Below are 22,724 nucleotides of genomic sequence, written 5' to 3'. Positions count from 1 at the left end.
ACTACGATATGGTACCGGAAGTGACTAAAACAACTACGGAATGAGATGAACAGAAATGACATTTGTATTAAAAGACTATAACTACACTGAAGTCACCGCGATTTACGATGTTCCCCTGGACATTACAAAAGGAGGAACATAGTTCTTAACAGGGTGTGTGACACCACGGAGGGCAACACATGTTCTGCATCTTGCTCTTATGCTGGCCACAAAGTTGGAAATCAGTTCCGCTGGTAGGGATCCACATTCCTCCAGCAGCATAGTCGACAACTGGTGGATGGTCACTGGTGTAAGTTGACGTGTTGCAATACGTCCCTCCAACTCATCTCACAAGTGCTCGATGGCATTTAAGTTGGGGGAACGAGCAAGACAGTCCACTCGCCCAATACCCTCTTGTTCCAAGAGCTCCTCCACCAGCGCTGTTCGATGCGGTCGGGCATTGTTTTATAACAATGGGGCCATGATAGAATACACCACTGAAAATGCGCACAGTTTCACCAATAACGCTGACAGGTGAGAGCATACCGAGTTCAATGATTTTCGATGGTGCCAAGAGCATATGGAATGGACCAACGAGGAGTGAGGTGCCGTGCTTTTCTCGGAGGAGAGCAGATTCATTGTGCGTGTTGATTCTGGGCGTACTCTCTTATGGCGAGAAGTGGGAACACATAGTGCACCCAGGAACATTGTAGAACATGATCGATTTGGTGGCCCATGTGTCATGGCGAAGGAAACTATAATGTCAAATGGGCTAACTGAACTCGAGATCCTTGCACTCGATATGCTTACTTGTCAGCTTCATCGTGACACTGTACTCCTTCGACACGGGCGTCTTTTCACGTGTGCATTCAGCCCTGACTTAATTTTTATGGATGACAATGTGCGACAGCATCGAACAGCGCATATGGAGGAGTTCTCAGAGCGAGAGGATATTCAGCGAATGGACCGGCCTGCCGTTTCCCCGACTTAAATCACACCAAGCACGAACGGATGCTTTAGGGAGACGTACTGCGGCTCGCGAACTCCCACCGACGAATATACAGCGGTTGTCAACCAAGCTGGGAAACGAATGGAATGCGCTCCTTGCTGATCTTGTGGCCACGATGGAAGCACATTGTAAAGCATCTATTGTTGTCTGTGATGAACATGCACCCTCTATCTCCTTCTGAGCCTTGTCCTGCGGGCACGCAGAGTCGGTGAATCGGATGTGGCATGTTAAGTTTAAGGGGTGGGTGGATGCCCTTCCGGTCACCACCACATACCCCAGGGAAGGAATTAGTATACCCCAGCTGTCTGTGTCTAGAGTAAGCCATGGAATAGTGCAAACATGTTGCAAATGACTGCGAGTCAAGTAACTGAGGCGGAACCTGGGGACCAGCCCGATATTCACCTGGGGGCTGTGGAAAACCGCCTAAAAACCACATCAAGGCTGTCCAGCACACCGGCCCTTAGTCGTTAATCCCCCGGGCGGATTCGATCCGGGGCCGGCGCGCCTACTGGAGTCCAGGTAGCAGCGAGTTAGCTCTCTCGGCTCACCTTGCGGGTCGGTAATCAGACCCTGTTAAGCACTTTTTCGCACCTATTGTAATGCCGGGGACCATCATGATTCTGTGCTATATTGTAACTTTTCTTTCTATGCGTAGTTCAAGTTTCATCGAGGTATTTGAGCAACAGTAACACATCTCGGTGAAGTTACTTTTGTCCTTATGGGTTGCACACCAGTGTCTGCAGACATAGACTATATCTCTAACATAAAAATAGAACAATACTGACAGCTGCTCATTTACATGAAAAAAATCACAAAGCAAAGTAATATCATAGTTCATACATAACATCAAAACCACGTAAATGAAAGTAAGTAGTATCCATACAGCCAACAAATATGTGCTTATATACATGCATTTCTACAATTCATTTAATTTTATACAGGAGTCGCTTAAAATTAAGGCTTTCACGAAGCTAGTGATGGAAGAATAACATAACTTAAAAAGTATAAATTGCAGCTGTGGCGGAATACACATCATTGTATAAAAATGCATTTCATGCATATAATTTATTGCTGCAGGTGGCAATCCGCCGCAGATCACCGACCTATCGAAGAGGTGGGGATGGGGGTGAAACAAAAGCGTAGACTGCGATTCATGAATTCCCAGTATTGGAAAATAAAGCCCCTAGCGACTAGCAACGAACTGTACACATAATTTCAAACCTTCCGAATTTTTCTCTCTCTGACAGTCCCCTACAACATGATGAAAGATAAAATGTTTATCTGTTACGAATGGTTCAAATGGCTCTAAGCAGCATGGGACTTAACATCTATGGTCATTAGTCCCTAGAACTTAGAACTACTTAAACCTAACTAACCTAAGGACATCACACAATACCCAGTCATCACGACGCAGAGAAAATCCCTGACCCCGCCGGGAATCGAACCCGGGAATACGGGCGCGGGAACACTGCCGCACGACCACGAGCTGCGGACTATCGCTTACTACTTTTCTGCTGTTATGCAGTAAAAGTACCACATGAGGCATGAAGTTACAGTTTATTCCTTCTACACGAACTGTACTCAATACACAGTTTGCAGGCAGTATTCACATATGGCACTGAATGTAAGTGCAAAATTATTGTTAGGCACAGAGTTCAAGAGATATGACGTCATAAACAATGATTAATTCGTTGGTACTAACTCCATTCGAAAAACTTTTGCAGACGGTATCCACAAACGCTGCTGACTGCACCTACAAAATTATATTATTGTAAGGCAAATAGTTCAGGAGATATGACTTCACAGATCTTAAGCACGTAATTAAATACCTCGGCAACGCCGGGTTTCTCCGCTAGTTGTTTATATACATTAGAAAGAGCAGAGGCCCTTTAACACTTCCATAGGGAACGCTATATATGGCCTCTGTTTTACTCGATGTCTTTCCATCAGTTTCTACGAACTGCGACCTTCCTGACAGGCAATCACGAATCCAGTCGCGTCAACTGAAACGATTCTCCATAAACAAGCAATTTAATTAGAATCCGCTTGTGAGGAGCAGTATCAAAATCCTTTTGGATGTCTAGAAATAAGAAATCATTCTGAGGTTCTGTGTCGATAACATTCATTACTTCATGAGAATAAAGCGCTAGTTGTGTTTCACAAGAACAACATTTTGTGAACCCGCGCTGACTGTGTGTCAACAGATCGTTTGCCTCAAGGTAATTCATAATGTTCAAGGAAAGTACATGTTCCAATCTACTACTACAAATCGACATCAGGGATATGGTCTGTAATCCATCGGATTACTCTTATTTCCTTCCTTGAGTATTAGTGTGGCCTGCGAAACTTTCCTGTCTTTAGTTACGGATCTTTCGCCCAATCACCGGTTGTCAATGACTGTGGAGCGGTGGACTTGCCTTTATTAAGTGATTTAAGCTGCTTTGCTACACCAAGGATATCTGCTTGTAAGTTACTCGTGCTGGGAGCAGTTATTGATTCGAATTCTGAAATACAGAGTGCTTCAAAAAGAATGACCTAATTTTGGACCGTAGCAATGACTAAACATGGGACGTGCCGGCAAGGAAATGAATAGCCGTGGCCTAGACTTCCAAAAAGTCGCCGTTGAATATCAGTCACTTCGTCTTGTCAGTTTGCTGTCAGTCAGAAGTAAGATGGCGTTCGCTCAGCAGAAGGCGTTTTGTGTGCTGCAGTTTGCAAAGAGTGAGTCAGTGATTTCGGTCCACAGTGCTTTTCGTCAGCGTTTTGGCATTGACCCGCCGGGATCGCCAAAGTGAAGAGACAGGATGCTTGTGAAAAGGTAAGAGACCTGGTCGGCCTCGCACTTCCTATTACATGGAGGAAAGAAATCGGCAATGAACTATCTTCAGATGCTGCAGAACTGGCTTTCTGCACAACTACAGGATCCGGTGACTTCATTTTCCAGCAGGATGGAGCTCCACCACACTGGCACATCTACGTATCACAGTTTTTCAGTGACACTCTGCCTTAACGCTGGATAGGGAACACGGGAACCCGAGACACTGCCGTGCATTCTTGGCCAACAAATATCGTCAGAGCGGCCGTGGCCGCAGTGGCCGTGCGGTTCTAAGCGCTCCAGTCCGGAACCGCGGGACTGCTACGGTCGCAGGTTCGAATGCTGCCTCGGGCATGGATGTATGTGAGTCCTTAGGTTAGTTAGGTTTAAGTAGTTCTAACTTCTAGGGGACTGATGACCTCAGATGTTAAGTCCCATAGTGCTCAGAACCATTTGTACCAAGATCGTCAGATACGACGCCAGGGGATTTTTTTCTAGTGAGGATGTGTGAAGGAAAGTGTGTCCGTCTCCCCTTTAACTCGTGACATAGAAGAAGTGAAGAACAGAATAACAGCGGCCATAATTTCTGAAAACCAGATACATTGTGTATGGTTTATGACGAATTTAGCTATCGTCTAAATGTTGTTCGTGCTGCTACCGGTGGGCGCGTAGAACATTTGTAATAGCATAGCTAAAACTTTAACATCTTGTATTTTGCAACTTATCCCATGTTTGTAACATGATTTTATCAGTAAACACGGAGTTTTGAAACCAGATCATTCTTTTTGAGATACCCTGTATTTACGTCGTCTTATTTGGTTAAAGAATTTCGGATAATGGTATTTAGTAACTCTGCTTTAGAGACACTGTCATCGGTAACATTGCCGTCGCTAACACGCGCTGAAAGTCTTGATTGTGTCTTGCCACTGGTGTTACATATACGACCAGAATCTCCTTGGATTTTCTGCCGAATTTCGAGACGCAGTTTCGTTGTGGAAACTATTAAAAGCACCTAATATCCAGGTTCAAGTGGCTCTGAACACTATGGGACTTAACATCTGTGGTCATCAGTCCCCTAGAACGTAGAACTACGTAAACCTAACTAACCTAAGGACATCACACACATCCATGACCGAGGCAGGATTCGAACCTGCGACCATAGCAGTCGCGCGGTTCCGGACTGCGCGCCTAGAACCGCTAGACCACCGCGGCCGGCAAATATTGAGGTTCGCTCTAAATTTCGTGCTTCTATAAAACTTCGTCAATCTTGAGGACTCAGCGTTCTTTCGAGTCGAAGCACTTATTTTATAAGTTTACTTTGAGAATAGAGTGATAAGTAATACTAGCGGTTTTAGCTACGTTGAACCAATGTATTGTTTATTACAGCTTTCTTCCTGAGTCACCGCGCTGGCTGCTCAATAAGGGGCACACGAAAAGAGCGTATTCTGTGGTGCACAAGATAGCACAGACCAACAGGAGGCACGTTCCGGCCGACACATTGGAAATTCTAAACGCGATGTCCAAACGACGGTCTGCGAATATGGGAGTGCTAAGTTTAGTCACCAATAGAAACCTGTTTAAGAATACACTTAGACTGATTTTTGGAAGGTAAGTGAAAATGTTCAGTGTTTTGCATAACGAACATGTCTATTAAAATTGACTGTCCTTTAGGAATATTGGTTTATGTAGTCAGGTCAGTACAGGATGTATCATGATTACTGGTTTAAACGACACGACGCGAGAAACAAAAAGGTCTTGGTAATCACAAGCCCACAAACTGTTTGCGAGGTAATTGCGACTTTGTCGTTACCAGTCACCTCTGGCTTGATTGGGTGTAAAGGTCGTCCCAGGTAGGGAAAGGTAAAAATATTGTACAACATTAAGAAAAGTTATTAGATATACTTTGCAGAAGTGCAGGTGTTTTGAATAAACACGTCATTCTCATGGCTTTACTCTTAGTTTAAGAAGTTCAAAGTGTCGTCCTTGTACCCGAGTGCGTGCCTGTATCCGTCCTTCCAAACACGCCTCGATCATTTCGAAGTTCTTGAATAACACTGACAAGACTCTGCTCCAGTTCTTCAACCGTGTAAACTGGACTGGCGGACGCTAAACTTTTAAGGTGGCCTCAAAGATAGAACTCCATGGGGTTCAGATCATGTGATCTTGAAGCCACGGTAGAGGTCCTCCTCGTCCATTTCATCTTTGGCCATATCGGAGCGTTAGAGGTCGTTTCACCATAGCAGCAAGATGTGCCGGTGCTCTATCATGCTGTACCGCATTTTCTGGCGTTGCTCTAAGGGAGTGAGCTGTAAGGGAACGTTCTCAAACAATCCAGCAAGATGATGCCGCAAAAACGGAAGGTAATTTCGTCCATTGAGTTCGTTCAGTAACTTATATGGCGCAATGAGACGATCACCTACCATCCTAACAACATATTCAATGCGAAACGTCGTTGATGTGGAGATTCATGCACAGTACGTGGGTTGGAGCCAAGATGACTCCAAACGTGAGAAACGTGATAACTACACACACTGACTCGGGGGAACCCTGCTTCATACGTAAATAAAATGTTACTGCCAAACGTATGGTTGCCTAATGTTGTTGTTGCATGCACTGGCGAAACGTTAGTCTGGGACCAAAATCCGTCTCACTAAGACAATGAATTCATTGGAAATGGTTCGAAGACAATAAACTCGTTGGAGGTGACACGGGTGCATTGCATTGCAATGCATTATTCTCCAAACACTAGTGTGGCTCATTCCATGAATTTGTGTGCTAGGTCTCCTTGTCGAGATTCCTGGAGAGTATTTGTTTCCAACACCACATCGTAAGGGCAGGTGTAATTCGAGCAGGAACACCCATTCCCGCAGCATATTCAAAGTTCTCAGTTGCTCTGAGGCGTTGATGGAAAGTTCGTCTCACGGGATACCTTCGAGGAGGGTATGCTTGTTGGTACGATGCAGCCTCCCGAGCCTTGCCGTTAGCTCTGCCGTACATGAAATGTATATCCGCTTACTCCCTGTTATTGTAATGTTCGACGTTACCATCAACGCACGTACCACGTAACATACGCTCTGCAAGCAATTGACGTGAGGGGCACTTTGAGAGTATTAGTTGACCACAGAGTTACAGCACGTGTGAATCAGGGCACTTCGGTTGGCTTATCGTGAGTTTTTATAGCCATTTCTCGGGGACATGCTGAAATGGTTGATAATAAATGCGCAACTATCTTGAAATCATTCACAGAACGATGCGTTTTCCTCAGTGAGCACTGTAATTGTTTACTGTAATTTCACCGCGTTACCGATAACGGCCCCGGAAGGTTAAGTGCAATAATATCAGCCATGCTGTTTACAAATCCACGATTCGAAAATATAAGACCACACCATTGAGGAGCATGCGGTTGGTGGTTGGTAACCACAAAGTCGCAGTCATCTCGTAAACTGTTCATTTACTGTGTTTACTGGGAGTTCTTTGTTTGTAGTACCATGTATTTTCAACTGTACGCCTTTAGGCCATTAGTTATGATACACCCTGCATTACTAACCTGCTGCATTGAAAATGAAATTATTATTGTCATGAAACTTTAAATTTTATACCTTCTGTAAATTTATTTAAATTTTGCTAACTAAAGTCCTTCTTTAGGTTAGTCTGCATACTGACCAGAAGTACAATGATGTTTAATATCGGTAATCTCGGCGGCAATCCATTCCTCGCCTACATGGTTCAAGGAGCTTTCGAGTTCCCCGGTAACCTTGCAGCGCATTTCCTGGGCAACAGGTTTGGACGGAGGTTCACAGAAGCATTTTCATTGTTGGGGGCAACACTGGTTTCCGTCGCCATCATTATTGTAATGACAGGTAATGTATCTACGTCTACATCATACTTCGCAAGCCACCTAATGGTGTATGGCGGAGGGTAGTTTCGTTTTTTTTTTTTTTTTTTTTTTTTTTTTACATTATCACTATTGATGTATGTGCCCCATTGTACGGGAAAAATTGCAGGCTACTACAGGGAATATGCCACTGACGGTTAATCGTTACGTTCTAGCGCACTTAGAACCGCTCTTCGATAATAGTCTTCATAAAATCAGTGCCACACGAAGAGAACTTCAAAATTAACCCACGCTTTCTATTATACGTTTCTCCTGAGCTGAGAAAATGGTACGTTAGAAAAATGATAAAAGGTTTGTATTTTTATTGAATAATTCTGTAACTAGATATTCGCACTATCAATATATTTTCCTATAACCCAATACAATTTCATTATCATTGGACAAATACGTTTCAGAATACATAATTTTATAAGTGAGCAATTCCTAGCCAAGATGCCCAGAACTCGGACAAACAATTCTTACTCTAATCGTAAACAGTCTAAGGCGCTGCAGTCATGGACTGTGCGGCTGGTCCAGGCGGAGGTTCGAGTCCTCCCTCTGGATTGTGTGTGTTTGTCCTTAGGATAATTTAGGTTAAGTAGTGTGTAAGCTTAGGGACTGATGGCCTTAGCACTTAAGTCCCATAAGATTTTACACACATTTGAACATTTTCTAATCGTAAATAAATAATGATCAAGGAACTTTAAAAGCAAATTGTCTCATGTAGCCTAACGCAGAATTAAACATGGAAGATTTTGGTATAACTTATTTTGCGATAATCCTGTTAGCTCATTTGTAATTAAATCCTCAACCGGTTTCTCCATAATAAAAAATTCGACAGTAAGAACCTACATGCTTCCTGCTCGGTGTTTTCTCTTTCCGTTTATCATGTTCAGTCTTATTTAGTTTTGTGGATTTCCATCCTCATTTTTTAAATAGGCCTTTACTTTTCCCTCTTTTATTTTTCCCTCTTTTATTTTTCCTCATTTATTTTTTATTTTTATTCTTCGTGCTTTCCTCTCCTGGAAACAAACAATTACTGACACCGCCCCATATATCCTTAGTGTATGATATTTTTCTAAACATGGCACCATGCAAAGAGCAACATCACACTTTTGGCATCTTACACATGTGATTTTTTGCTGTGAATTAGCAGAACACACAACACAATGTCTCTGGAGAATCTCCTTTTCTCCATCGCTCCGAGGAATCCTGGATAATATCCTTCTTTATTTTGCATACGAAATGGAATATATTGTTTTGGTGCCCTTGGGATCTCAGTTTTACAAGTTTGCCCACGATATTTATTCAGCAACTGATTGGTTAGTTCCAAGTGGAAATACACCTGTGGGGTGTTATATTTCTTTTTTTATTTCAAAAATTGTTTTTGCAGTCAGTGCACACAAGTCAGTGAAATGGAAGAATACCTTTCTGTGACACTTCATTGTCTTTCGGATGCACTGTGCAAAACTTAACATCATGTGTATCGTATCAACAGCGCCCATTGACTTATTGAAGCTCATTACAAGAGTGGGTTTCGATTTATTTTGTCCCATTTTATTTTCCCTCTTCTCGATTTCAACAAAGTCTGGACCATTTGCGGTTGAAAGCATCCATGCTTCATTGCTGTCCATCCATTTTCGAGCCAACTGTTTTCCTCAAGTCCTGAACAATGTTTCCTCTTTCTTCAGTCCATCAGGCAACGGTGGTAAATGTTTCTTGTTTTTGCGTACCTTTCAATGGTATTGGTGCATTTCTCGTGGAGCCATGGGAATATTCGGGGCTGGAATACTAACCGTGTAAATAAACGATATGACCTTTTCTGAGGTATGGCAATAACAAACAAACAACATCGCCATATTTTCCCGCCAGCATTTCCAGATTCCATTTCCGCGGCGCCACCAGTATAGGCAATACAATCCAGAATATAATTACGTGACACTGCTTAAACCGCAGCCTTCCTTGGAAAAGCAGCATTTCTTTGTGTGCTCTACAATGAGCCCGCAATTTCACAAGAACATCTTGGAATACAGCCTAATTATCACTGAAGCGCAATAAACGGAGCATCAGTTTCAACCGGTCCCTTCACATTATGTGTGAAAATATTGATGTTTGAAGCAAAGAATGTGTTGGCTAATACTGATTCACTTCCAACTATTTAGTTTTTGGCATAAGCAGGGAACACACCGAGAAGTAATAAAATTCTTCAAGCTCTATATGCTTCCATAGTGTTAACCTTATGGGTACTCTCAGCAGAAATGTAACAAATGTGTAGTAATTATTTATCTGTTTCCAAAAAGCAGAAACAAATTCAAATTACATAAAGGACAAAAAGTCTAAATGACTTGCTGCAACATCGAGGTCTATTCTTATACCGCTAAAAGTGTTCACGAAATGGTGGTTTTTGGTCACAGGATGATTATCCGACCAATCAAACGTTCTTTTTATGACGAAGCTGCGACTACCACTTCATCTTCTTTTCCCCCTTTGAAAGAAGAATCTTCCGAAAAAGGTTCCTCGTATTGGTGAAGAATCATCATTACGTCCAAACACATCGGCATCTTCGTCCGATGAGGGGTCCGAACTGAGGATTTCTGTGATTTCCTTGTCCAATAAATTACGTTCCGACATTGCGACAGAGCTGGCAGGAATGTTGAAATGCGGACAACAGCGGATCGCTGTCTGCTGTGCTTCTTCACCTGTTCCCGCGTCCTGGCTTACAGGAATGCCATTAGTCGTCAGATCTCCCTACCATGGACATTCCACCAGTCGGATGTATATGTGCGCCCTTAGCCGTCTGGGCGTTGTACCTGTTGGGCATACATGTATGTGTGAAAGGATTTTGTTTAATTGATTCCAGTACTGTCAAAACATAAATTAGAATTGTTACTTATTGTTAGCATATTTCGGTTGCTGTGGTTCTGGTCTTCAGTCCGAAGAGCCCTCCACGCTACCCTATCCTGGGCAAGCCTCTCCAATTCCAAATGGCTCGTCCGACTTATACCTTTAGAATCTGCTTTATGTTTTTATTTATCGGTCTCATTCTACAATTGTTACCCTGAACACTTTCCTCCAGTACTAAATTGGTTATCGCTTGATGTCTCAGAATGTGTCCCATCAACCGATCCCTTCTTCTAGTCAGGTTGTGCCACAAAATTTCTTTTCTTAAGAGTTCTCCTCGTTAGTTACGTGATCTACCCATCTAATCTTCAGTATTATTCTGTAGTACCACATTCCAAAAGCGTCTATTCTCTTCTTGTCCAAACTTTTTGTTGTCCATGTTTCACTTTCATTCAATACTAAACTCCATTCAAATACTTTCAGGAAACACTTCCTAACACTTAAATACCTATTTCATGTTACCAGACATCTCTCCTTCAGAAGTGCTTTTCTTGCCATTGCCAGGCTGCATTTCGTATCCTCTCAACATGGCCCATCGCCAGTTATTTTGCTGCTCGAATAGCAAAACTCATCTACTACTTTAAGTGTCTCGTTCCCAAATCTAATACCCTTAGCATTACCTGATTTAAATCTGCTGCATTCCATTATCATTCTTTTCCTTTTGTTGATGTTCACCTTATATCCTCTTTTCAACACACTGTCCATTCCTTTCAAATGCTCTTCCAAATCCTTTGCTGTCTCTGACAGAATTACAATGTCACTGACAAACAGAGTTTTTATTTCTTATCCCTGAACATTAATTTCTACTCCAATTTTTTTTATTTTCTTTACTGCTTTCTCAGTGTTCAGATTGAGTAACATCAGGGATAGGCTACAAGACTGTCTTACTCCATTCTCAACAAGTGCTTCCATTTCATGCCCGTCGACTCTTATTATTTAATCCCTGCTACCTTCAGAATTTCAAAAAGTGTGTTCCTGTCAACATTGCCTAAAGTTTCTCCATGCTTACAAAAGCTGTCATCTAAGGTAAGCCGTAGTAAGTCTTTTGTCTCACGTGTTCCTGCATTTCTCCAGAACCCAAACTGATCTACCCAGAGGTCGAATACTACCAGTTGTTCATTCTTCTGTAAATTACACTCCTGGAAATTGAAATAAGAACACCGTGAATTCATTGTCCCAGGAAGGGGAAACTTTATTGACACATTCCTGGGGTCAGATACATCACATGATCACACTGACAGAACCACAGGCACATAGACACAAGCAACAGGGCATGCACAATGTCGGCACTAGTACAGTGTATATCCACCTTTCGCAGCAATGCAGGCTGCTACTCTCCCATGGAGACGATCGTAGAGATGCTGGATGTAGTCCTGTGGAACCGCGTGCCATGCCATTTCCACCTGGCGCCTCAGTTGGACCAGCGTTCGTGCTGGACGTGCAGACCGCGTGAGACGACGCTTCATCCAGTCCCAAACATGCTCAATGGGGGACAGATCCGGAGATCTTGCTGGCTAGGGTAGTTGACTTACACCTTCTAGAGCACGTTGGGTGGCACGGGATACATGCGGACGTGCATTGTCCTGTTGCAACAGCAAGTTCCCTTGCCGGTCTAGGAATGGTAGAACGATGGGTTCGATGACGGTTTGGATGTACCGTCTACTATTCAGTGTCCCCTCGACGATCACCAGAGGTGTACGGCCAGTGTAGGAGATCGCTCCCCATACCATGATGCAGGGTGTTGGCCCTGTGTGCCTCGGTCGTATGCAGTCCTGATTGTGGCGCTCACCTGCACGGCGCCAAACACGCATACGACCATCATTGGCACCAAGGCAGAAGCGACTCTCATCGCTGAAGACGACACGTCTCCATTCGTCCCTCCATTCACGCCTGTCGCGACACCGCTGGAGGCGGGCTGCACAATGTTGGGGCGTGAGCGGAAGACGGCCTAACGGTGTGCGGGACCGTAGCCCAGCTTCATGGAGACGGTTGCGAATGGTCCTCGCCGATACCCCAGGAGCAACAGTGTCCCTAATTTGCTGGGAAGTGGCGGTGCGGTCCCCTACGGCACTGCGTACGATCCTACGGTCTTGGCGTGCATCCGTGCGTCGCTGCGGTCCGGTCCCAGGCCGACGGGCACGTGCACCTTCCGCCGACCACTGGCGACAACATCGATGTACTGTGGAGACCTCACGCCCCACGTGTTCGGCGGTACGTCCACCAGGCCTCCCGCATGCCCACTATACGCCCTCGCTCAAAGTCCGTCAACTGCACATACGGTTCACGTCCACGCTGTCGCGGCATGCTACCAGTGTTAAAGACTGCGATGGAGCTCCGTATGCCACGGCAAACTGGCTGACACTGACGGCGGCGGTGCACAAATGCTGCGCAGCTAGCGCCATTCGACGGCCAACACCGCGGTTCCTGGTGTGGCCGCTATGCCGTGCATGTGGTCATTGCTTGTACAGCCCTCTCGCAGTGTCCGGAGCAAGTATGGTGGGTCTGACACACCGGTGTCAATGTGTTCTTTTTTCCATTTCCAGGAGTGTATTTGTGTCAGTATTTTGTAACCATGGCTTATTTTTAATCTGATACTTCGGTGTTATTCGCATCTTTCTGCTCCTGCTTTTTTTAACAGGATTATTACATCCTTCTTAATGTCTGAGGGTATTACCCTGTCTTATACAAGGGCGTTCAAAAAGTTTTGCACAGTCGTCACTATTTTTTTTATTTTTTGCTGAAGGAGAATGAAATTTTTTGTGTACATACTTGGAACATTTGGCTATAAGTTGGTATATAAAAGGTCAAGTAGCGACAACGGTCGGTGATGGAATTCCTCTTCAAGACCGGCGATGACTCTGCCACATCGATTCACAGGAAGTTGCTCCCTGTTTATGGGGAGGACACAGTGGATCGCAGCAGTGTCCAGCGGTGGTTGCACAGGTTTAAAGAAGGTGACTTCTCTCTACTGGACAATCCACGATCCGGTAGACGATCGACGGCATTGAGTGATTTGAATAAGGAAACCATTGATCAAATCATCCAAAATGACAGATTTGTGACGACACGATAGCCTGCTGAAATGACTCGTTTGTTATTGGGTAGTGTGGTATCACTGGTACAGTCTCAAGGGTACAGAAAAATCTGTGCACGTTGGGTGCCTAGATTACTGACAAGGGAAATGAAAACGATGAGGAAAAATGTGTACGAGGGTCTCATGAAGACCTTTACTGAAGAGTGGAAACAGTGTTTGGACGGAATCATTACCCAGGATGAAACATGGTTTTTGTCTGAACCCTGGGAGCAAAACCCCAACCCATGGTGTGGCGTCATCCGGATTCTCCTCGGAAGAAGAAACCAAGACTTTCACGAGCAGCAGGCCGAGAGGTGATGGCCTCCTTCTTCTGGGATCAGTGTGGTGTCATGTTTATTGACTTATTGGATGATGACCCCACAATTAACTGGAACCGTTACTGTTTGATATTGGACAAGCTGCGATGTGGCATCAAGACCCACAGACCACAGCTTCAGCGTCAGCTTATTAGTCTATACCACGACAATGCCAAACCCCACACAACCCTTATGACGTAGGAGAAAATCAGGAAAATGGGTTGGAAAATTGTTCCTTATCCTCCCTACTGTCCGGACTTGGCTCCGTCTGATTTTAACCTCTTTGGTCGTCTGAAGGCCCACTTGTGACGTAAAACATTTGATAGTGAGAAAGACCTTATTTCCTGTGTCCAGCGGTGGTGTAAAAGTCAATTCCCAGAATTTTACCAAAGTGCATTTACATCTTGGAAAGAACGTTGGGCCAGATGCGTCATAGCTGATAGAGGCTACATTGAGTAGGCTCAATGAATAGCTAAATATTCCAGGTGTTGTGGTTGGCAGAAGAGCCAACCGTGTAGTAAAGGAGGCCGAAATGCACGCTTCTCAGCTCACGCAGGCTGGCGTGAGGTCTGAAACATGACAAGGGAATTAGAATAGAGAAAAACGGACGTAGCTAGTGGAATACTTAACTTTAATCCATTAATGGAGAACGTCGCTCTTTATGGTACATGATTCACAATATCAATAGTACGGATAATGGCGCCTTGCTAGGTCGTACAAATAACGTAGCTGAAGGCTATGCTATCGTCTCGGCAAATGAGAGCGTAATTTGTCAGTGAACCATCGCTAGCAAAGTCGGCTGTACAACTGCGGCGAGTGCTAGGAAGTCTCTCTAGACCTGCCGTGTGGCGGCGCTCGGTCTGCAATCATTGATAGTGGCGACAAGCGGGTCCGCCGTATACTACCGGACCGCGGCCGATTTAAAGGCTACCACCTGGCAAGTGTGGTGTCTGGCGGTGACACCATATTCCTCCCCCGCAAATCGGCGTACGGTTGTGGAATAAGGCTTCCGCCCGCCGTGGGGAGGACCGCATGTTGATGTATGCGACGAGGTGGGGAGCCTAACAACAGGCGAGGCTGTGCCACCCGCACCCTGCCATTCGGACCGCGGGGAGCGAGGAAACGCATGAAAACCTGCTCCAGGGTGCACGCCAACATGCGGTGTATGCGCACGTAGAGAGACAGGAGGGTAGAGAGACAGGAGGGACCGAAGGGTCGACCTCCATCGGGCCGCGGCACCCGACGGGCGAAGACGACATATGGTCCGGAGCGGGCAAGAGTTCCATATCGGAGGACAACTGGTCACGGGAAGCGATCGGCGGCGCGTGACCCAGGGAGGCGCCCGGCGGTTGCAGCGACGCGTCCACTGCGGGTGTCGCAGGCGGGAGAACAGGCGGTGGCGGCGGCGCGTCGCCATGGGGCAAAATGGAAGACGGCGTCGGTAACACCTGGGGCTGAGGCGAGCCAGTAGGTGGGTCCCCGAGGCGCTGACGGGACGGCACAGTCGCTGAAAGCAGACGGCGAGCGGCAGATCCCGTGCGACGACAGAGGCGCAGCTGAATGAGATGCCGACGCACCTCACCAGAGGCCCCCAAAACCAGATACATAGCACGTCCGAGGCAGCGAAGGATGCGCCCTTCGAGCCAACGCCGTGAACCTCGGCAGTGGCGATAGTAGACAACGTCGCCTGGAGCAAAAGCAGGTGTCTGCCGCTGCACAGGAACCTGATGCAGCGGATGTAGCAAAGACATCAAGGTTCGATGAGGGCGACCGTGGAGCAACTCAGCCGGGGAGCGACCATCTCGGGGCTGAGAGCGATACGAGGACAAAAAGAGCAGAACGCGTCCTCCCGAGAATGCGACTTTTTCAACATCAACATCTGTGACTTGAAAGTCCTGCCCAATCGTTCAGCGTCACCGTTTGACTGTGGCAAAAACGGCGCGGACGTCAGATGTTGAATACCATTGGCCTTACAGAATGACTGAAATTCTGCGGACATGAATTGTGGGCCATTGTCGGAAACAATAGTCTGTGGAAGACCTTCAATGCCAAAGATAGCGGATAACGCTTGGATGGTGGCAGATGACTTCGTGGAAATAATTTGACTATCACACGGTACGTGGTCACACCTATGGAAGAAAGGAGAAAAGGCTGCCGCTCGTTACCTTGAATTTTGTAGACGGCGAGATGGAATCCAAATTGGCGTGACCACTCCTTCCAGCCTTCCAGTGCAGCATCAAAAGGTCGAAAAGTGGGTGTTGTGGCTGCTGCCGCATCGTTTTGCATCGCACGTTGACCCTGGATGAGCTCTCCAAGGGCATCCAGTAAGGCCTGCGTCTGCTGATTCTGTAAGCGATAAAATTCGGACAGTACACCTGGAGATGGTGGAGAAGCCATTACACAAGCAAATCAGGGCAACATCGATACGAACGCGGTTTTGTTGTGGTTGGCAGGAAAGCCAACCGTGTAGTAAAGGAGGCCGAAATGCACGCGTCTCAGCTCACGCAGGCTGGCGTGAGGTCTGAAACATGACAAGGGAATTAGAATTGAGAAAAACGGACGTAGCTGGTGGAATACTTAACTTTAATCCATTAATGGAGAACGTCGCTCTTTATGGTACATGATTCACAATATCAATAGTACGGATACTAGCGCCTTGCTAGGTCGTACAAATAACGTAGCTGAAGGCTATGCTAACTATCGTCTCGGCAAATGAGAGCGTAATTTGTCAGTGAACCATCGCTAGCAAAGTCGGCTGTACAACTGCGGCGAGTGCTAGGAAGTCTCCCTAGACCTGCCGTGTGGCGGCGCTCGGTCTGCAATCATTGATAGTGGCGACAAGCGGGTCCGCCGTATACTACCGGACCGCGGACGATTTAAAGGCTACCACTTAGCAAGTGTGGTGTCTGGCGGTAACACCACACCAGGTATATTCACATTCTCCTCCTGAAAAAAAAAAAAAAAAAAAATTAGAGACGAGTATGCAAAACTTTTTGAACGCCCTTTGTATATCTTGCACACCAGGTGGATTTGTTGTCATGGCTCCTTTGGATATCAGCAGTTCAGAGGGAATGTCGTCTACTACAGTGGCCTTGGTTCGGCTTTGGTCTTTCAGTGCTGTGTCAAATTCTTACTGCAGTATCATATCTTCCATCTCTTCTAAATCTTTTTTATCTTCTCCTTCTATTCTATTATCCTCAAGTTTGTTCACCTTACATAGATCTTGTAAATACACACTCGTTCCACCTTCCAGCTGCTGGCCGCTGTGGTCTCGCGATTCTAGGCGCGCAGTCCGGAACCGTGCGACTGCTACGGTCGCAGGTTCGAATCCTGCCTCGGGCATGGATGTGTGTGATGTCCTTAGGTTGGTTAGGTTTAAGTAGTTCTAAGTTCTAGGGGACTGATGACCACAGCAGTTGAGTCCCATAGTGCTCAGAGTCATTTGAACCAACCACCTTCCAGCTTTCCCTTCTGTTTTCTTCGGAGGTCTCCTTAATTTTTGCTGTATGCTGCATCTATCTTTCCCCTAATTATGGATGCTTCTACAGCCTTCCATGGGTCTTCTATCCACTCCTTCTTATCCGTTTTGCGCTTTCCGTGAAACTCACTTTTTTATTTCTTTATTCTCTTTCATCTGCACCATTCGCTGCATTTGACATTTTTTCTTTTCATCCGTTAAAGTCAATGGCTCCTGAGTTGTCCGTGGATTTCTACGAGAACTTGTCTTTTTATCTATATGATCCTCTGCTGCTTCTCCTATTTCACCTCTCAAAGCTATCCATTCGTTTTTTGTTGCATTGCTTTCCTCTGTTTCCGTCCAACATTGCCTTACACTCCCTCTCAAACTCTCAACAACCTCTGGTTCCTTCAAATTACCCAGGTCCCGTCTCCTTAATTTCCTACCTTTTTGCAAATTATTCAGTTTTAACCTGCAATTTATAGCCATTACTTACGGCCAGAGTCCACATCTACATCTATACTCTGTAATCTGTTGCATTTACGCATAGAGGGCGGGAAGAATGATTGTTTAAATGCCGCCCTGCGTGCTGTAATAAATCTTATGTCATTATTCCTACAGGTGCGTTACGTAGGGGGCGGTAGTGTATTGCCACAGTCATAATTTATAGCCGTGTCTAGAAACTTCATTAGTAGGCTTTCTCGGGACAGCTTATGTCGATCTTTAAAAGTCTGCCAGTTTAATTTCTTCAGCATCTCCGTGACACTCTCCATTGGATGTAACAAACCTTGATCATCGTGCTGCCCTTCACTGAATACGTTCAATATCCCTTGTTAGCACTATTAGGTACAGGTCCCACACATTTGAGCAATGTTCTATGTTGTGTCAAATAAGTAATTTATAAGCCATCTCCTTTGTAGACTGACTGCATTTCCAAGTAGTTTACCAACAAACCGGCGTCTGCCACCTGCTTTATACACGACTGAGCCTATGTGATCGTTCCATTTTACATCCTTGCGGAGTGTTACACCCAGTTGTATGTATGAGTTGACTGATTCCAACTGTACGTCGCTTATACTACAGTTGTTTCTGATAATTTAAAGGATGTTGCCTATCTTTGCACCACATTGAAATCTTATTGAGATCTGACTGAATATTTATGCATCTTCTTTCAGACAGTACTTCATTATAGATGACCGCATCATACATATGTGCAAAGTCTAATGTTACTATTAATATTGTCTGCAAGATCATTAATATTAAAGATGCATGGCATGTATCGCAACACACTTCCCTGGAGCACACCCGCAGTTACTTCTCCATCTGTCAGTGACTGCCCATCCCGAATAACAAGTTGTGTTGTCCGTAGCAAAGAATCCGTAGTCCAGTCACCAGTTTCGCTTGATACCCCATATGACTGTATTTTTTATAATAAGCTTAGATGTGGTGTTAAGTTAAATGCCTTTCGGAAATCAAGAAATGCTGCCTTGTGCCAAAGCTTTCAGTATGACATGTGTTAGAAGTGCGAGTTGGGTTAAACATGATCGATGTTTTCGCCACCCATACTGGTTGACGTAAGGAAGGAAGGGTTGGGTTGAGTTGTTTGGTGAGGTGACCAGACAGCGAGGTCATCGGTCCCATCAGATTAGGTAAGGACGCGGATGGAAGTCGGTCGTGCCCTTTCAAAGGAACCATTTGACTGTAGCTACTTCGGTAAATGACGGAAAACCTAAATCAGGGTGGCCGGAAGCGGGATTGAACCGTCGTCCTCCCGAATGCGAGTTCAGTGTGCTAGACACTGCTCCTCCTCGCTCGGTGAAGGAAGGAATATTGGTTTTAACGTCCCCTCGACATCGAGGTCATTAGAGAGGAAGCACAAGCTCGGATTGTGTCAAGAGTAGGGAAGGAAATTGGCCGTGCCCTATCAAAGGAACCATTCCGGCGCAGGGCGACGTCAGGGAGGTCATTCTGTTCGAGATCTGTCATTACCGCCGGCCGGGGTGGCCGTGCGGTTCTACGCGCTACAGTCTGGAGCCGCGTGACCGCTACGGTCGCAGGTTCGAATCCTGCCTTGGGCATGGATGTGTGTGATGTCCTTAGGTTGGTTAGGTTTAAGTAGTTCTAAGTTCTAGGGGACTGATGACCTTAGAAGTTAAGTCCCATAGTGCTCACAGCAATTTGAACCATTTTTTGTCATTACCTTTGGCCACAGTATCTGTCCTGGAAATGCCTAACAGTTTAAGATCTGTTTCTGAAGTCTCTGTCTTACCATCAGACAACGAGTACGTAACCTACCACTATCTCCAGGTCTCTTACACATTTACAACCAACTTTCATGATTCTTAAATCAAGTGTTACCAATGATTAAATTATGCTCTGTGCAAAATGTGGTTGCTTTCTCTTTCATTCCATTTTCCCATTCTATCCCTGTCTTTCAGTTCTCCCACTATTTTCCTTCTCTTCGTCTTCCTAATATTGTCACCTTTCACAATTAAAATTTCCTCTCACGAAACTTCTAAATAATTTCTTTTGTATCATCCTACGTTGTTTCAATATCTTCATCATCTGCGGATCTAGATGGCACACAAACTTATGCTACTGCGGTGTGTGCTGTCTTTGTGTCTGTTTTGGCTACGATAATGCTTTCACTGTGCTGCTCATAGTAGCTTGTCTCATTCTTATTTTCTTATTCATCATTAGACCTACTCCTGCATTTCCTCTATTTGATTTTATGTTTATAATCCTGTAGGAGCTCACCTGACAAAAAATTCCGTCCATCTTGCCATCAAACTTCAGCTATCCTCACTACATCTAACTTCAACCAATCGAATTCCCCTTTTATATTTTCTAACCTGTCTATTAGATTAAGTGACCTAAAATTGCACCCTCGAATCCGTAGTGTACTGGTTTTGTTTTTTGTAATGATGGCAACCTCCTCTGTAGTCCCTTCCTAGAGATCTGAATGGGCGGAGCATCTTACGCACAGAATATTTTTCTGTAGAGTATGCCATCATAATTTAATCGTACAGCAGAGCTTTACACCCTCAGGAAAAAAATAATGGCTGCAGTTTTCCAATCCCTTTAGTTGCCCGCAAAACCAACACATCAAGGGCCATGTTGGCTATTGTTACAAGGCCAGATCAATCGGTTATTCAGGCTGTAGCCGCTGCAACTACTGAAAAGGCTGTTACCCTGTTCCGGAACCACATATTTCTGTGGCCTTCCCACAGATACCCCTTCATTGTGGTTGCACCTACGTTACAGCTATCTGTATCGAGGCATACAAGACACTCCTTCTCAGCAACGTGTGTCATTCCTAGGGGTATTTAATTTACCTTTCATAATTACTTACCCTCAGAACAGTGCCGTCCATGTGCTGCGTATTTTCATTTTGTTACTCTTTGTCGTCCGTATCCGACAAACAATTACATACATCTAAACATAATACACAAAATAAAACGAAATCTTCTCTATTTCGGCTCTTCGGAGTCCCTTTCAGAGAGAACAAAAATGGTGCTGTTTTAACAGCAGCCATGTGGAGTGTGGTTCAAGTCGAGTTTGTGTTGTTATAGGCATTGTTGATATCTTCCATCGATAATACTGGGGGATTCCAGTGATGCCATCTCTCTCTCCAATCCCCATTATCTGAGTCGATTAGTATCATACTACGAAACAGAAGACATTAATTAGATACAAGTATCATGTATTAAAACTGAAAAATTGTTATACTCTGTGTCTTATTACTACCCTAATATCTAATCAAACTTGCTCCATCTCTGCTTCATATTCATCATAAGGTTACTGTCTATTATCAGACGTGAGTCTCACATACTGCTCAAGCAGTAAGCTGTTGTCTTGACCTGTATTCTGTCTTTCTCGTTTTTTTGCGCATCGCTTTCTAAAGGCCCCCATACACAGGCTGATCAGTCAGCTCAGCCCCCTTTGCCAAATGGGTCTGCCCGACGTGTCGGGTCTGGTGTGGATGCACAAGTTTTACAACAAAGCGCTACCTCGTAGTCCTGATCGCTACCTCCTGATCGCTACCTGTCAGTACAAACTCTGTCACTGCAGGTAGGTAGGTTTCACCAAGCAGTTGCCATTTCCCACACACAGAGGGGTCAGCGAGCTGGCTGGTGAACAAGTCGGCACACCGATCAGGCTGTGCATATGAGGCTCAGGGGTTCAGACACCCAGCTGTGTGCAATCTTTTCCTTTGTTGGGCCACGGTGCCATTAACTTGTAACACGTCCGTTAGCATCCCATCAAGGTGCCCATTCACAGTCCGACTAGTCCGGCCACACGCTCACTGACTGTAACTGGGCACATTCGACTGTGTGTGGACACCGGCGAACGAATGGCGGACCCTACGTGTCTTTCTTGGTGTTGGGAGGCAGCGATCGTTGCAAACACACGGGACTCGCTGGTGGAACCGATGCACCCAAGTCACAGACCCGACTTCGAGCCTGTCGCCCACACACAGGCGAGCTTGTCGGGGCCAACACGCTTGGCGACCGGGTCGGCAACGACTCAGCCTGAGTTGGCCAGTTTTGTGCTTTACCTCTACTCAGCATTCAGTACTATAGATGCTGTTTGAATTCTAAACATTACCAAATCCTTACATTTCAAATATATGTCTTATTGTACTTTTTAGTGTGATTGTTAAAATTCAGACATGTCCTATTGTTTCCCTTATTCAAATGCCGGCAGCCATAATTTAAACTGAGACATTTTGCTTTAAGCATTGTTCGTTTGATACTAATTGTGTATCATGTCGTACACAGGCCTAAGTTCTCTTGGCTCAAATCAGCATTCTTCGACAGCATTCTTTCCCAAAAGTAACAGTTTTCACTGGTGCTTCACAATATATAAGTGGTGCGAAAAGTGTAAGGATGTAACTTGGACCACACACAGAAAGAACCATCTAAAGCACAGTACAGAAAATAACTGAAAGAAATACACAATGAGACAGACAGAAATGGCACATTTACGCAACGTCGATAATCACACGGAAGTCACCATGATTCATGGTGGTCCCCTGGACGTCACGAAAAGCAGGTCATGGTACTTAATACGATATGTGATCACCATAGACGACAATTCATGCTCTGCAACGTTCTTCCATGCTTCCACAAGGTTGGGAAGAAGTGCTAGTTCTGCAAGGTTCGCAGGAGAGCGTCTGTGAAGTTTGGAAGGTAGGAGACGAGGTACTGGCGGAATTAAAGCTGTGAGGACGGGGGCCTGAGTCGTGCTTGGGTATCTCAGTTGGTCAGTCTGCGTTCGGCAGGGCAGCAGTGCGCAC

The 22,724-nt window shown here is 45.2% G+C and overlaps 1 protein-coding gene across 1 annotated transcript in view; it reads left to right on the top strand.

The window, feature by feature from the left end:
- The window catches only part of LOC126355408 (solute carrier family 22 member 7-like), a 133,017-nt gene that overhangs the window by 69,333 nt on the left and 40,960 nt on the right, over positions 1 to 22,724 (top strand). Inside the window, exons 6-7 of the mRNA XM_050005712.1 lie at positions 5,190 to 5,411; positions 7,449 to 7,663. Coding sequence (XP_049861669.1) covers positions 5,190 to 5,411; positions 7,449 to 7,663 — 437 coding nt within the window. The remainder of the gene's footprint in view (positions 1 to 5,189; positions 5,412 to 7,448; positions 7,664 to 22,724) is intronic.

This window comes from Schistocerca gregaria, chromosome 3 (genome assembly GCF_023897955.1).
Source record: "Schistocerca gregaria isolate iqSchGreg1 chromosome 3, iqSchGreg1.2, whole genome shotgun sequence".
Lineage (NCBI taxonomy): Eukaryota > Metazoa > Arthropoda > Insecta > Orthoptera > Acrididae > Schistocerca > Schistocerca gregaria.
This window is presented reverse-complemented; position numbering and strand designations above follow the sequence as displayed.